General features: G+C 55.8%; 1 protein-coding gene across 1 annotated transcript in view; it reads right to left on the bottom strand.

Moving 5' to 3' along the window:
- Positions 1-13111: 13111 nt before the first annotated feature.
- Positions 13112-15977, bottom strand: part of LOC121017974 (uncharacterized) — an 8651-nt gene continuing 5785 nt past the window's right edge. The window contains exon 3 of the mRNA XM_040456534.1: positions 13112-14141. Within this exon, the coding sequence (XP_040312468.1) occupies positions 13863-14141 (279 nt within the window). The 3' untranslated portion in view covers positions 13112-13862. The remainder of the gene's footprint in view (positions 14142-15977) is intronic.

Raw genomic sequence — 15977 nt, 5'->3', positions numbered from 1 at the left:
TTCTGCCCACTCATGTACACATGTGCTCTCTCTCTCAAAATAAATTAAAAAAAAAAACTTTTTTTTTTTTTTTTAAAGAAAGCTTAATGTCTATGAAAGAACGATACCTTTGACAAACCATTCACCCCAAGCCAGTGTTCGTCACTGTTCCCTGCCAGGGGGTGTGGCTGTGCCCTGAGAGCCCCGGGATTTACTTTCCACGCTCCTCTCTCTTTCCCTCCTGAGGAGAAAGCAAGCTCAGAGGGCTTCCTGGAGGAGCTCCACGCTCACTGCCGGGAAGGACGCGATCCAGGGTCCGAGGCAGGTCTCTGTCTACGGAACCGAGCTCACCGTAAGCAAGTGCCGAGCCGCCCATCTCCACTTGGTCTCTCTCCCCGAGTCCCACACTCCCCAACCCAGCCATGACCTCCACAGTTTCCCTCGGACGCCTGCCGGCTGTTTCGGACGTAACAGGTGCAAACTCCTACCTGGCCGCCATAGCACAGCCACGCTCCAACCTGCCCCACCGTCTGGACTCACGGCATCTCCGGGCCTCCGGCTGCTCCAGCTGGAAGGCTGGGGCTTCTCCCGGCTCCTCTCTGCCCCTCACCCCCCACACGCAATCTGTCAGCAAATCCTCCCGGCTCCGCCTGGGACCCAGCCCTTTCCCACCTTGTCCACACCGGTCTGGCCGCCGTCATCTCCCAGCCACGCCCCGGAGGCTGTTCTCCAACACCCGGCTCTAACTCTCCAGTGGAGGGTTCCCACCGCCCAGAGGGAAGCTGCCGTCCTCAGCGGGGGCCCCGGGCCTCACCCAGACCTGCACGGTCCCTGAGCCCTCACCTCCTCACCCTTGCTGTGGCCACACCAGCTCCCTTCCGCCTCCTGAGGGCCAGGCACCTTCCTGCCGCTGGGCCTTTGCACCAGCTATTCCCACTGCCTTGAACGCTGTTCTCTAAGACATCCTGCCGGTCTCTGCTCAAACCTCCTTGTTCAGCTCCGTGTCAGCTCTGGGTCCCTTCTGGCAGCCAGGCCCGCTCTGCCCTCTCCCCGCTTTGTGTTCTGCCTGCAAACTCTCGCCTGCTGTTCCTTTTTCTTTTTTCTTTTTAGATTGTTCCTTTTATTTTTTAACTATTTATTTTGAGAGAGAGAGAGAGAGAGAGAGTGCGTGAGAGCACGAGAGGGGAAGGGGCAGAGAGACCGGGGGGGGGGGGGGAGAGAGAGAGAGTCCCAAGCAGGCTCCTCGCCATCAGTGCAGAGCCCGACACGGAGCTTGGCCCCACCAACTGTGAGATCCTGACCTGAGCCAGGACCAAGAGCTGGATGTTTAACCGACAGAGCCATCCAGGTGCCCCTAAAGATCTTGTGTGTAAGGAATCTCTACACCCAGAACCCACGACCCCGAGACCCAGAGTCGTGCCTCCACCGGAAGAGCCGGCCAGGAGCCCCCAGACCCTCACCCGATTCTAAGAAGTCGCTGTAGTCCGTCTCCTCCTCCGGTGTCAGCCCCTGGCTCGCGGGGCACCGAGGTGCCCTCGCTGGCTAGCACAGGTGTGTGATACGGGTTGAATGAATGAGTGAAAACACTGGCGAACAGGCCCCCGTCTGCTTGCTACAAGTGCTGAGCTGAGGACCCGTTTGGCCCGTGGGGTCCGGCACCTTGGGGTCCTCCTGGGGGCGGGGTCCAGGGCGCAGAGCCCTCCCCAGGCCTCCAGGGACCCACGGGGCACAAGTCGGCCTGTGACCCAACCGTCCCCTTCCCCGGTCAGGGGTCTGTGCCCGTTCACATCCCCGCTGTGTGAGTGGAGCCCCCGGGCAGTCCCTGTCCTTGTCACTTTGAGTGCCACCTGTTAGTGCACAGTCAGCAGCCAGAAGGCTGTCCTCAGGCTGCTGGAGGCTGGTGGGCGAGAGGAGCGAAAGCGCCTGGGAATTCACATCTCCCCCTCCCTGTGACCGATGGGTGAGCTGTGCCCTGTCGGCTCCCGGGCCCCCAGCTGGGACCGCACCTGGGCGGGACCGTTGTCTCTAAGTCGTGGGCTCAGCGAGATACCATCCCCTGGGGTGGCCTCCATCCTTCTGTCTTACTTCCCACTCACCTGCTCTGCTTTCAAGGAACGCCTCCCAACCAGCTCCTGGGGCCCCCGCCTGTGACACACCTTCCAGAGTCACGCCAACGGAGCACAAGGGCACATCGCTGTCCCCCCCCCCCCGACCCCGCCCCACCCTCTTTTAAAGTTTGTTTCCTTTTGGAGAGCGAGTGAGCAGGGGAGGGGCAGAGAGAAAGGGACACAGAAGCCCAGGCAGGCTCTGCATTGACAGTGGAGACTGACGCGGGGCTCGAACCCACAAACTGTGAGATCGCGACCCGAGCCGAAATCAAGAGTGGGAAGCGTAACCAACTGGACCACCCAGGCGCTCCTCGTGTGCCCCCTTTTAGAAGATGAGAAAACTGAGGCCCAAGGGCACCCAGTAAAGGCAGCAGCAACATTTGAATGCCCAGGAGCCCTTCCTTAAGTGCCGGAAATGCGTTCCCCGACTGCGCCCCCCCCCCCCCCCCCCCGCCCAGGGGACCCCTGAAACCTCAGATACTACAGAACCTTCCGTGTAAATCCTCTATGATCACGTGGAATTTACAAATCCGGGGCAGTAACAGGCGAACAGCATTACCTAACAATAGAAGGGAACAACTGTGACAATATTCTGTAACGACAATCGTGTAAATGGGGTCTCTAACTGTCCCCCCGTCGCCCTTCCTCTTGCCACGGGGTCAGATGACAAACTGTCCCCATGAGACGGGAGGAAAGGGGGTGAGTGACTGAGTGACGCAGGCAGAGGGACACAACGTTAGGCTACTGTTGACCTCCTAATGCTACATCACCTCGGTGCAGACGTCGCAAGAGCAGCTGGGCACCCGGGATTTACCGCTCAGGTTACAACGTTTCAGATCAGAAGACAGGCGTGCTTTTTTCCCCTTCCAACCTACACATTTTTTTTTAAAAAACTTTAACGTCTTTCTTCTTTGCAGAATGAAACAGACTTGGCATTGTGCTCCTTCCCATCCCTGAAGGATTTGCTCGGCGAGAAGATAAAAAAAAAGAAAGAAAGAAAGAAAAGGAAAAAAGAAAAGAAAAAAAAAATCATCCTGCCGTATTTTTAACTGATTGCTGGCTTGTGCCTGTTTGGTGAGATTTATTCTCTCATTAATCACTGCCCTCCCTTCATTCATGTTAAATATAAAATTGATTAGGAAAGATCCCCATCATGGTTAAAAAAATAATTAGCTGCTACATCATGTTGCCCACAGAGCGACAGAAAAGAGTGATTAAATTAGGAATATTAAAACCCCATTAATCTGCACTCAACTTAAGCTCTGTTTGTTCATCTCACGGTGGGGCTTATTATTTCTGACGCTGAAAGATATTTGAATTACCGGCTGCAACAAGGTCACCCGCTGAAAGATGTCAGGTCAGCCGTTAGTCAAAGGGGACAGGGGCGACCCGAAGTGAGGGCTGCCGGGGTGTCAGGGAGGCCCTTCCCCACGGATGTCTCTCGACGCGGTGACATCAGTCCAAAAGGTAGGTGCACCTCACGTCCGGGCTGACCGGCTGTACGAGGGCGCACCTGTTCTCCATCACCTTTGACGGGTCACCTGTGACTTTAGGGACCTCGTGGAGTCTTCTGGGCTGGTGTCCTCTGTCCCTGCCCGGCCGGGCCTCCCCTTCCTCCTGTCTGTGGGAGCCCGCGAGCGCCCCGGTCCTGTGACAGCCGTCCCAGCAAGAATGGCAGGTGTCTCCTGTTGCACACGTGTCGTGCCCAGCGTGTGCTGAACGTTCCTGTCTTCCGTCTCGTGGGGTGCGTCATGGTCCCGTGAGGCGGCCAGCTCGGCCGAGGGCGCGTGGCCGGGGTGAGTGGCCGCACCGGTGTTCAGGCTGGTCTGCTGGGCTCTGTCCCCGGGGACAGCCTTAGCCACTCGAGGGGCTCCTGCAGCCGACAGGGACTGGGTCCCGCAGGCCTCCCTTCGAGAAGGCGCTGCTGTGCAAGGGCCAACGGATGCGGTCTGCACAGCTGTCCTGTGCTGCACGACTCCACCATGAAATCGGCACAATCACAAGTCGCTTCCTGCTGCAAACGCCCAAGCTGGGTAGGAGGGAGCTTCCCCGGGAGCCGGAGTGAGGCCTGCTCCCCCCGGCCCCCCCCCCCCCCCACGCCCCGCACCTTCCTTTTCGGGAAAAATTCAGCGAATCTCTGCTTCTAGCTGTCTGCGTCTGAATTTATTTCTTCCCTGTTAATTCCACTTGCTACTCTGCTCAAGAGCCCGGTCACCCCAAACCCGTCGCTCCTCTGGCCGTGGAGGGAGGACAGGGAAGGGACTTCCCGTTGGCTGTCTTGTTCGCGCTGGCCGTCTGAGGGTCCCATCCCCCGGGCCCGTGCTGTTGCGGGGTCCGCGCTCTGGGGGCTCCTGGGGGACGAGACCCAACTGAGGTGTTTCCCCAGCACAGCTGGAAGCGGCAACATGGAGAGGGCAGGGGTGAGGGGTGCAGGGGGCAGGAGGGGAGGCGTCCACGTGGGGTATCAGGGTCCGTGGCAGGTCTGCACAGGGGTCGGGAGGGCAGCCGCAGAGCATCATGGAAGCCGTGCGATAGATAATTCCCTAGAGGATGAATAAATGAGTGAATGAAGCCAGGCAACAAGGAGCTGGGATATCAGGACTAGTGCAGGGAGGAGGGAGAGATCCGGGGCCGGGGGGGCCAGGGGAGGGGCTGCTTGCGGGGGCATGCTGGCCTTCTGGAATCCTGGCCCTGGCAGTCTTTGGCCTTCCCACGCCTCCACGAGGCAAAACCGCTCCCCTCCGCTCCAGCCACGGCTCCCGTTCCTCGCGCCATTTCCCTTGGAGCCCTCCTCTCCGGGCCCAGCTGACCTCCGCGCCCCTTGCCACGCCTGATCCCCCCACCTGCAGGCCCCCCGGGGACCCCACTCCTGGCACCCGCCCCCTGCCTCACACCCCTCTCTCGGCCTGCTGCGTGCGAGGGGCCCCGGCACGCCATCGAGGCCGTTGAGCCGAATCCGGTGGGGCTGGAGACCCCTTGGGCTACGTTCCCCCGTGTCCCTGACGAGGAAGCAAAACCCGGCTGGTCACCGATGCGCGGGGCTCGCCCCGCGGGCTGTTGGTCATGGGCGCACGGCCCCCTGCAAGTACACAGACTTGACAGAAAGGGGCTTCTGTGACCGCGCAGACTGGGTTCCTCTCACGCGGTGCTTTCTGTCTCGGTTGGATGCTTACCAGATGTGGGGGCCAAGGACAGGCCCGGGGAAGATGCTTTTGGACTTGGGCACCGCGGCTGGTCCCAGATGACCAGAGTCGCGTCCTGGCCACAGTGCCGGCGACAGTCCAGGGATCCTGAGGCCGGCAGGCCGGCGGCCCTGGCCTCCCGTCGACCCCTCCTAAAAGGCGGGGAGGGAGCTCCCCCACCCCCTCCAAGACCTCCCCTTGCCGTGGCCCCAGCCCAGACGCGCTCAGCTGGATTACTGGAAAAATGAAGTCGCAAACCTGTGAAAACAGTCCACGCGAATTCCTGAGGCTGGCTATTTATAGAGGCGGTTTGGAACAGCCCGGAGCCCTCCCTACAGGTCTCCTCGGAGCCACCATGGAATCCGCACAGAGGGAGCATGTGACAGATTGGACAAAGAGTCTATTTGCGCAAGGGCTCTCGAGCCCCAGGCTAAGGCTGCCTCCGCCGAGCAGAGTATCGGATTTTATCTGCCACCGGCCGGCCGTTTTTAAGGGCACAGAGCACATCTGTGTCAGCACCGCTCTCCGGGATGAGGTCCGGAGCGGGGCCAGACCTCAGACTTCACGGAAAGCTGGCATCGCCCAGGCTGGGGACCAGGCCCGGCCACGTTTCAGAAGAGCGCACTTAGGCCCATCGTCTCCGGCACAAACACCAGGGGGAGAATTTCAAATGGTCTGGGGACACCCGCTTGGATAGGTCTGTTTAATGGCAAAAATATCGCAGAGAGAAAGGATTTCGTAGGTGACTTCTGGGAAAATACACGAATCGGAGAAACATCCCAAAGGCGCCGTGAAAAGGGAGGGGGGCAGCCCAGCACCCCCTTCCCTAGGAGCACAAGGCTGGCCTTGTTTTGGGCCCTGGGATGGCGCGTGCCTGTTGTATTGTGGGGATCATGAGGCGGCCAGAAGGCAAGTTCAAGGACACAAGGCAGAGCCTGGGAAAAGTGCCCTGCCCTCCGACGGTGGCCGGAGGTCCCCGTGTTTAGCCATGAACCAGAAGAAGGAAAAGAAAGTCAATGTGTAGCTTGCTCTCGGCTAATGATCTTTGAAGAAGATGGAGAATTTAATGCTTCTGTGCTCTTAGCAGGGAGGGGGACGTGGGTGGACAGGGGCAGCCCCAGAAGGTGACAGTTCAGATTTCAGAGGAGGAAGGGAAGGGTCAGCGCTGTCATTTAGAGTGTGATGTGGGGACGGGGTTGTGGGAGGGCTGGGCTCCGAGAGGACCTTTCACACTGGGGTCCATGGGGGCAGGGGGTGGGCAGGAGAAGGAGCCATGAGCACTCTTGCCTGTGGAGCCGGGCACGGGAGCCCCGTGCCCCAGGGACCTTCAGGACAGGGACCTCTGTGCCCACACAGGAAGGGGTCTGCCACCTGGGGACCTTGAATAGCCCAGCCTGGCACTAGGAAGCGCAAGGGAAAGGGGTCTGAAAGGGTGGGAAGTGACACATAGAAAGTCCAGTCTGGACTGGAGGCCACTAACAAATGTTTCAAGTGAGCCCAATGTAGTGAGTGGGCTCAGACAAGCCCAGTAGACCCAGAGCAAGAACCTGCACTTGAACTTATAGGACGTGGACCCCAGGGCCTCGCCCTGCCCTTTGCCCTTCACAGGCTGTGTGACCTCCTTACGATCTTGGACCTCTGTTTCTGCACCTATAAAATGGGATGGTGAGTCATTGTGAGGGGTGAGTGAGCCTGGCATACAGTAGGTGCTTAATGAATGCCTAATGAGCCTGGGTCACCCCAGCTTTGTCTCATGTATATCCTAGGAGGGCCCATGCACTCACTCTACCTGGGGCTTTACATTGTTACTTTTAAAATTGCATTGGGAAGTTTTCAGAAAGGTTAAAAACAAGATTCCCAAAGAAAATGGTAGACAGAGACTGACGAGAAATCTGGCCTCAGAGTCAGAAAGTTTGCTCAAAAGGGTGTGGTCGGTTGGAAAACACGCCCCCTAATCCAAATCTCCGCAAGTGAGGTGTTATCTTATTTAGAAAAAGGGTCCTTGTAGGGGCGCCTGGGTGGTTTAGTCAGTTAAGCGTCCGACTTCAGCTCAGGTCATGATCTCGCGGTTCATGGAGTTGGAGCCCCGCGTCGGGCTCTGTGCTGATGGCTCAGAGTCAGGAGCCTGCTTCAGATTCTGTGTCTCCCTCTTCCTCCGCCCCTCCCCTGCTCGACCTCTGTCTCTCTGTCTCTCTCTCAAAAAACAGACAAACATCAAAACATTTTTTTAAAGCAAAAGGGTCTTTGTAGACGTGATTAAGGATCTTTGGATGAGGAGATCATCCTGCATTCTCGGGGGGAAGGGGACCCTAAATGTCATTGCAGGTGTCCTCACGAGAGAAAGGCAGAGGGAGGTTTGTGACCTCGGGAGGCAGTCACTGTGGGAACACTGCCACAGGCCAAGACCATCTGGAGTCACCGAGAGCTGTAAGAGGCAGGAAGGATCGTCCCCTGGAGGGAGTGAGGCCCTGCTGACATCTTGATTTCAGACCAGTGGCCTCGGAGGAGGAGCCGTGGGAGAATCAATGTGTGTTGTTTCAAGCCCCAAGTTTACAGTAATGTGTTAATAGCAGCGACAGGAAACCGATGCCAAAGGGAAAACAAGTTTATCTCCGGGAGTCCTACCCTTCACTGCGGAGGCCACAGGAGGAGGAGACCTGACCCGCTCACCCCACGACGGCCCTGCTGGGACCCCTGCCCTCGCCCTCAACTGGAATTCCTCTCGGTGCACGTGCTTCAGGTGGGGCTGGCTCTCTGCCTCGGTTTGTCCTTCTGCAGGCACGGACTTCCGTACCCCCACTGGCAGGGGGCTGCTCCTGGGGGTGTCGCCTGCCCCCAGGGCCCCCTGTCTTAGCTCTGGAAAAGCCCTGAGCCAGAACACAAGAGGGCTGGAGGCACCTTCCTACACAGCGGGCCCACAGCTGGGCTCGCAGGCGGGCCAGAGGGATTTGGGCCCAGACGGCGTCTGCTATTCCCTCACCAGCCGCCTGACCCCAAGTGGGTCCGTCGGTCAGGCATGCCCTGTGATTGTACAATCTGTCCAGCGCGCTGTGAGGAAAGAACAGGCCGTCTTCAAGCTGGTGAGACGACGGTCTGGGCCGGCCAGGACCCACCATGAAAGGAAGCCCACCGGGGAGCTCGGAGAGGGAGGCGAACACACGCCCGGGCCTCACCATCTTGTTTGAGCACCAGGATCCACAGCCCTTGCTTGCCCGACCTGGCGACGCCGGGCTGAGCACCTGTGCCCGCAACCGTGCGGGGCTATCGCGGTGCGGTGAGGCCTCCCGATGGTCACGGCGATGGGTCAGAGCAAGAACCGAGCTCCAGACGGCGAACTCCTTCTCGCCCAGAGTCCCAGAGGGTAGCCGCCAGGTCCTCTGTTCACTCCGTGGGGAGAGGGGACCGGGGAGGGAGGCGGGGGGAGCCCACAGGACCCCAATTACCACCTGTTGACCGGCTCAGCCCTGAGAGGCTGCTTCAGGTGCCGGCTCCCAATTGCAGCGCCCGCCCTGGGGGGATAGAACCGCTTCCCTCGGACCCGAGCCTTCGGGGCAGAGACGGTCAGGGAGGGCCTCAGAGCCGCCCCGCATCCTGAACCAGTGGTGAATTTGCCAGAAGAATCCGTCTGTGCCGGGAATGGGAGCTGCAGTTTCCGCCCCGGACGCAAGGTGCCACAGCGGAGGGCCCGGCGGAGCTGGGGGAGCCCGGATGCGGCGCTGGCCACTCTGGGGATGCTGGTCCCTGCAGGTGCAGTCAGAGGGCAGCTGGCCCCGCTCCGCTCCGAAACAAAACTATCGCCCGCACACTGGCTCATCCCAGGGCCGGCTACGCAGGCCCCATCACCCCTGTTTCTCACTCAGGGGCGGTCGCTGCCCTGCCCTCCGGGGCAGCCTAAATCTAGGTCACGGTCACAAAAATCATGCAGCATTTTATGTTATGGCTTCTACGAACGGCTCGCCTGGGCCTTCACCACGCTGTTACCACTGATGAAGTTTTGCGGGGGGTGGGGGGAGGCCCGGAGCCGACAGCCGAGAAAGAGCTCTCGAGACGTCTTGGGTGCCAAAAGGCAATTTTGTTAAAGCACGGGGACAGGGGGACGGGACCCGTGGGCAGGAAGAGCTGCGCTGGGGTTGTGATGGGTGACGGGTTGTATCCCCTCAGGTGGGGAGGGGGGCAGGGACAGCGTACGTCTCTGAGGAATCCTGGAAGCAAGGTTTCCGGGACCTTGAGGGGCTAGCTGTTGCTAGGAAAACTCAATTTATTACCATTTAGCAAAACCTCCGTCCTGAGACCCTTCAGATGTGTATCGGGGGCCATGAGCTTGGAGTGGGATTGCCAGCATATAGCTTGGGGCCGTCGAGATAAAGGAAGTTGACTTACAGGGTCCCCGAGGTTGGGATCACGTTAAGCCGAGATTCCCTTTTGCCCCCCGCAAAGTGTCACCATCGAGGCAGCCGAGCTCCTAGAGGAAGGTCATTCTGCTCATTTCCAGGACTCGTCAGCGGGCTGTAGGCAGTAAGGGAATTTAGTTTCTCCTCTGCCTTAGTTTCCCACGTCACCACGGCAAGGACTTTGACCCCTTTCCATCTCGATGAGGTGACATGAGGGCTCCAGGAAACGGAGTCGATCGGTTTCTGGAGATCAGGCTCTCGAAAAGATGGCCTTTTTCTTGCCGTTTACTAAGCTCTCTGTCCGCCGAAGGAGACTCCTGTCCTGCACGACTGCGATACAGCTGCAGAGGCCCGGAAGAAATCCGGATTATCTGCCAAGCCGAGGCCGGGACCAGTCACGACCGACACTCTTCCCCGTTTCTTCTCTTCGGAGGAAAAGGAAGGGAAGAAACGTTTTGAGTCTGAGGCCGTTTTTGTATTTCAGAAACAAAACACACAGAACAGGATGAAAACCAAACCCCCCCACCCCACCCCCCTGCCTCGGCTCTCTTTTGTCCCAGCTGAGCTGCATCCAGCTGGCTCACCGGGCGGCAAGGAGACTGGAGTCGCGGGGCCAGCCCAGCGAGGGCGAGTAGGGCGATCAGCGCCTCCTCTCCCGTGCAGTCGTCCTGGGTTGCTGCATATTCAGGGCTGCCCCCCACCCTTCCGGCGCAGTGGTCTGCACGACCCCCCGTGACGCGTCTGATTTGCAGGGACATGGGCTCCCCAGCCCCTCGCCTGCTAGGCAGACGCTGCCCGGACTGTAGGCTGAGGCGCTGACGTGACGGAGGAGAGGGAGGTCCTTCTGCGTCTCCCCCTCCCCTGTTCACACCCTGTCTCCTTCAAAAGTAAATGCACATGTCAAAAAATAATAAAAAAAACCAAAGCCTATTTTTGGGGGTTTTTTTTGGTTTTGTTTCGTTTTGTTTTTACCTTGCGAACAAGTGAGCCTACACTCCGACGTAGAGACCCAGCACAACAAGCCTCTATTTCTTCCCACGGGGTAGGGGAGCAGAACAAGAGAAATTTGGGGGCGACAGGATTAGCCACGCATCGGAGAAGAAAGTCCTGGGAACAACGGACCCTGCGTCCGACCGGGCAATAAAAGATCCACCACTGAAGGTATAAAGAGAAGCGTGAGCTGCGGGTTCCGAGAGAGCCGGAAACAGAACCACAGGAAGCAGGTCTGTGCAAACAGATGTGGGGAGAGCGAGCTGCAGCGGCCACACCACCGAAGCAGGACTCCGCCTGCCACGGCCTGGCTGTGTGGCTTTGTTAAGCCCCTTAACTTCTCCAGGCTTTGTTTTCCTCTGTCCAAAGACCTGGCCTCCTGTCTCCTTTCCAGCGCTAACGTCTTTGATGCGATGACTAGGAACCACAGAAAGCAGGGATTCCTAGAACACACCAAACCACCTGCTTGTTTCTTTAAACCTTGCTCTCCACGAGTTATCTCTTAATTCAAATACTCAGGAATTTCTGTTTAAGTTATTAAGCTCATCATAACAAAGCGTTCAGTGTTTAAGTCATTTGATCTTTTTTTAATTATTATTTATTTATTTAATATTTATTTAATTATTATTATTATCCTTGATGTAGTAATCCCCCTCCTAGGAGTCTGAACAAAGGGTGAGCATTGAGGCACAGACTCATTGCCAAAGCTGTGCTATTTGACCATGACCAGCAAAGAATCAGAAGACAAAGTCCACAAACAAACAAACAAACAAAAAGACAACCAACAGATGAAGACAATCAAAATAAAGCGTAACTATTCGTGGAAATTTTCACAGTGGTATTTTTTTAAACGATGAAGTATTCACAGTGTAAACGCGCACACAGAAACACGCCCACACACACGACAAATATCGCCAATAGCACACGGCTCTTTCCTCTTGGAGACTGGACTCAGGCTCAGGATCCTACTTAACACAGCCCTCCGAAAAGCCACCATCAGTTGGAGTCGGCGTTCAGACGAAACCTGCCAGCGACCTCAGTCTGAGACCCTTTGGCGAGAAGTCCAACAGTCAAGGTCAGGGTGAAAAAGGAAACTTAAATAGGAGCTTGGTGGAAGGTCAAATGGGAAGGCGAGCGCAGGGAAGTGATGGCCCATTAGGGACGAGAGAGTCACTTCCTAGGATGAGGTGGTTGGAGACTGAATACGTTTCCCGCTGCTTTGGTTGGAATTCTAGGAGCAGAAAGTTGTTCTTCTGAGGCAAATTAGAAGCTTTGGGGTTTTCTAGTCTCCCCCTTCCTGGAGGGGGATGGTCCTGGGAGTCTTAGCTACTCGAAAATGCCAGACTCTCGGGGCTGAATGGATGCTGCTGCAGAGAGCATCTCTTAGTTGTTTGAGAGTCGATAGGCTTTGGGGGGAAACTCCTTCAAAAGTAGGTCTGCCCCAGATCGTCAACCACCGCGTGACGAAACATCACCGTGATGGTGCCAGGTGCCGCCTGAGGGTCTCTGGGCTGGCAGAGGGAGGACCGGGGTCCCCCTGGGCACCTCGCCAAGGAGGCTGGGAAGAGCCGTTCGCCCTGTCCCTCCTCGCGGAGGACAGATGCTCCGAGGACAGGGAGATTAAGGGGCTGAGCCGTAGAAATTTACGGACCACGTGCGGGCAGGGGGACGCAATCTTGCTGCCCGGCGACACCTGGGCCCCATCGCCTGCATCCGAGATGACAGAGTGACTTCTCCCGGCGGCCAGGCGCCCCTTCCCCCAACAGACGCTCTCCATTACCCTCGTGGGACTGCGTGATTTCCAGGACCGAGTTTCTTAGATTAAGTCCTTTATTAACCCTCGGGTGGGAGGGGGGGAAATGGGCGGAGACAAGAGCCTTCTCCGTGTCTTCATCTCCTCCCCCCCCACCCCCCATAAATCCATTCCGAGTCCATGACATTTGCAGAGTGTATTTTCACGGGTCTCCATAATCCCCTCAGAATATTAAGGCTGCATTACTTTATCTTTGGCTACATTAACTTCAATTTTCCTTATGAGTTAGTATTTGGCTAAAAATTAATATAGTGAAGTTGAAAAGAACCTTACGATAGGAAAAAGACTAGTTTCATCTCTGGCTGCTCAGATCCCGGAGTACACTGGGGTTAATGTAATTAACTTACAATTTGAGCCTGGGTTGTGTGTATACACTGAATCTCCCCACTGGAAACGAGATTAGATTTTATTACTCTATATATCCTGGTTATCTTCACTGTGCCAGCTCGGTGCCGCAATGAAACTGCAGAACCATCTGGTACTGAGCCCATGCAGTTTATTTAAGGATTTAATTAAATGCTCTAAATGGAGAGCTTCTCTGAATTAACATTTTAAATGTGACTTATTCCAGGTTTAATATTGTCTTAATGCCAACCTGGGAAACTCCGTGGTCAAGTTGTTGACGTTCGAATTGAATTCATTTGGGTGGCTCCGGGGGGATCCATTAATTAATCTAAACAACTAATGGGGATTGGTTCTGACTTTTGATGAAGATTATTTACTGAGACAATTTGCAATGAATAAAGAGTCACAGTAGGCAAATGCTTAATTGAATTCAAAAAAGTCTCATTGTGTTTAATATCAGGGACGCATCGTGGGAGTGAGCTTTGAAATACCATGAAAGGGGCCATTGCTTCAGTATCTTCGTAGCTGTGCACTAATAACAGAGTGAATGGGTAATTACATTTTCCTGGGTAATTTGCTGCTTGCAAAAGGACAACAGGTCTGGCTGGCTAATCGCTTCCGTGGTAAGAGATTTCTAAAAGCACAAGCTTTGCCCTTGGAAGGCAAGGGACCCCACCGGTGGCCCAAAGGCAAAGCTATCTGAACTCCGTCTCGGCCGCACACAGCTCTGTCCTGTCAGGAGCTCGGCCGGCTGTAAAAGCCCGCCTCCACCCCCACAAAGCCCCCAGGTAGCTACTTTGCCAGACGCCAGTGTCTCTGATGAATCCGGTTGAATTAAGTGAGGACGAGCATCCCCGGTCCGTCCATCCGTCTTTCCTTCGGTTTTCACCATCGGGGTCAGCACAAGTCGGACCTCTGCTTGGAGGAAAATGGAACGTTGCCCCAGCAACCAGTACGACACCCATTCTGCCCGGCCTTCAAGGCCCAGGGCTGTCCCTGCTCCACGCAGAATCTAAAGATCACCGCTGTTCACGGTGCCCTCTCTCCCGGCCGGTCAAGGGCTTGCCCCGGCTTCTCTGATGTAGCTCAGGTCCTGCAGCACCAGCATCACTGGGCGTGTTAGAAAGGCAGACTCCCAGCCCAAGTCCAGAATCTGCCTTCGGCCAGACCCCCAGGGGGCTGTGCCCTTTCGAGTTGAGGCCACGTACCCGGGGCACTTGTTCTGTGGGATAATTATGCCGCCCGGCTGAATGGGCTTTTCCTTCTCTGGTCCCCCTGGTGTCAGGGCTCTGCTTCTCTGGGATCTGCCGTGACCCCCAGGACCGGAAGAGACCTTGAAAAAGACGGAAGTGATTGGTGGTTTCTCCCCAAACCTCTCTCCAACCTGGTTGGGGGCGGGGAGCCCAGGAGCTGATTCCTCTGAACTGGGTACCACAGAAACTCAACCCTGCCAAGGCCAGCGAGCACCTGACTCCCACTGTGACCCCCCTCAGAGCCTCAGGCCTGGGGACACTCAAGAGTGTACGAGCGGTCGGTCGTTACCGTGGGATGGATGCCAATAGCTCCTAGACGCCCGTTCTAGTCTATGGCTTGTCCTCAACAGAGCGGACTTGATGTCCCCCGAAAAGGTCCCCGTGCTCTGTGTCCGGCCAGCCAGACCCCCCCGCCCCCACCACCTCCCACGTGCAGATCTGTTCACGTTTTGGTGGAAAGTGCACCTGGGTTCTGGTTGTGTAAAGCTGGGCCTAACGTGATTTTTGCCAAACAAATCAATGATGCAAAGGTGATCTGTGCGACAGAAGAGTTGTGTTCTGTAAAACGGCTCACCCCACGGAGGAGGCCTCCTCTGTGCACTTACAGTTTGTCTGAGAGCACTGGTGACTTAAGCGAGGGCAGATGGCGGACGTGGGGTAAAGAAATAAAAGTGTCAGGGCACCTGGTGGGTCAGTCGGTTAAGCGTCCGACTTCGGCTCAGGTCATGATCTCACAGTCCGTGGGTTCGAGCCTCGCGTTGGCTCTGTGCCGACCGCTCAGAGCCTGGAGCCTGCCTGGGATTCTGTGTGTCCCTCTGTCTCTGCCCCCGCCCCCGCCCCACTCACACTCTGTCTCTCAAAAAAATAAATAAACATTAGACAAAAAAAAAAAAAAAAAAAAAAGGAAAGAAAAAGCGTTAAAAAGCCAAGTGATCAGAGCAAAGGAGACGATCCGGAAAGAAAGAAAACAAGCTAAAGGACGGCAGTGGGTATTTGCAAACCACACATCTGATAAGGAACCAATGCCCGTAACACACAAGGAACTCCTATAACTCGATAGCAGAAAAACTCAAACAACCCAATTAAACCATGGGCAAAAGACTCGAATGGACATTTCTCCAAGGAAGACATCCAAATGGCCAATGGATGTATTCACGGGCATATCAAAAGATATTCAACATCGCTGATCAGGAAAATGCCAGTCAAAACCATCCCACTGGGACCTGTTAGGATGGCCATTAAAAATATCTACATATGGAGAGAAAACACGTACTGGTGAGGAGGTAGAGAAATTGGGAGGCCCGTGCACCATTGGTGGCGAGGTAAAATGGCACAGCCACTGTGGAAGACAGTGTAGTTTCCTCAGCCAGTTAAAAATAGAACTATCAGCAATGTTACTGGTGCAAATTTCTCCAGAAGAATTAGAGTCAGGATCTTGAAGCGATCATCGCCCTCCTACGTTCATCGCACCGTTATTCACAACAGCAAAGATGTGGAAGCAACCAAAACGTCCACCGGCAGATGGACGGATACAGAAGGTGTGGTTCATCCATACGATGGGATATTATGTATTCAGTCTTAAGAAGGAAGGAAATTCTGACACCAGCTACAATATGCATGAGCCTTGAGGGTGTGGGGCTCCGTGAACTAAGCCAGTTTCAGAAGACCAAATACTGTGGGATTCCATTTATATGAGAGAATGAAAGCGCTTGAACTTGAACTCGTAGAGGCGGAAGGTAGAACAGAATTTGCCAGGGGCTGAGGGGAGGGGCAAGCAGGAACGTGACTCAGTGTGCGTGAGGTTTCAGTTACCCAGACGAGAAAGGTCTAGAGATGTGCTGTACAATGTTGCACTTACGGTTAACAGTAGTATTCCATACACTTAAAAATTTGTCAAGAAAGTAAAAAAAAAAAAA

The sequence above is a fragment of the Herpailurus yagouaroundi genome, unplaced genomic scaffold, assembly GCF_014898765.1.
Source record: "Herpailurus yagouaroundi ecotype Mexico unplaced genomic scaffold, PumYag 217, whole genome shotgun sequence".
In the NCBI taxonomy this organism is placed as follows: Eukaryota; Metazoa; Chordata; class Mammalia; order Carnivora; family Felidae; genus Herpailurus; species Herpailurus yagouaroundi.
This window is presented reverse-complemented; position numbering and strand designations above follow the sequence as displayed.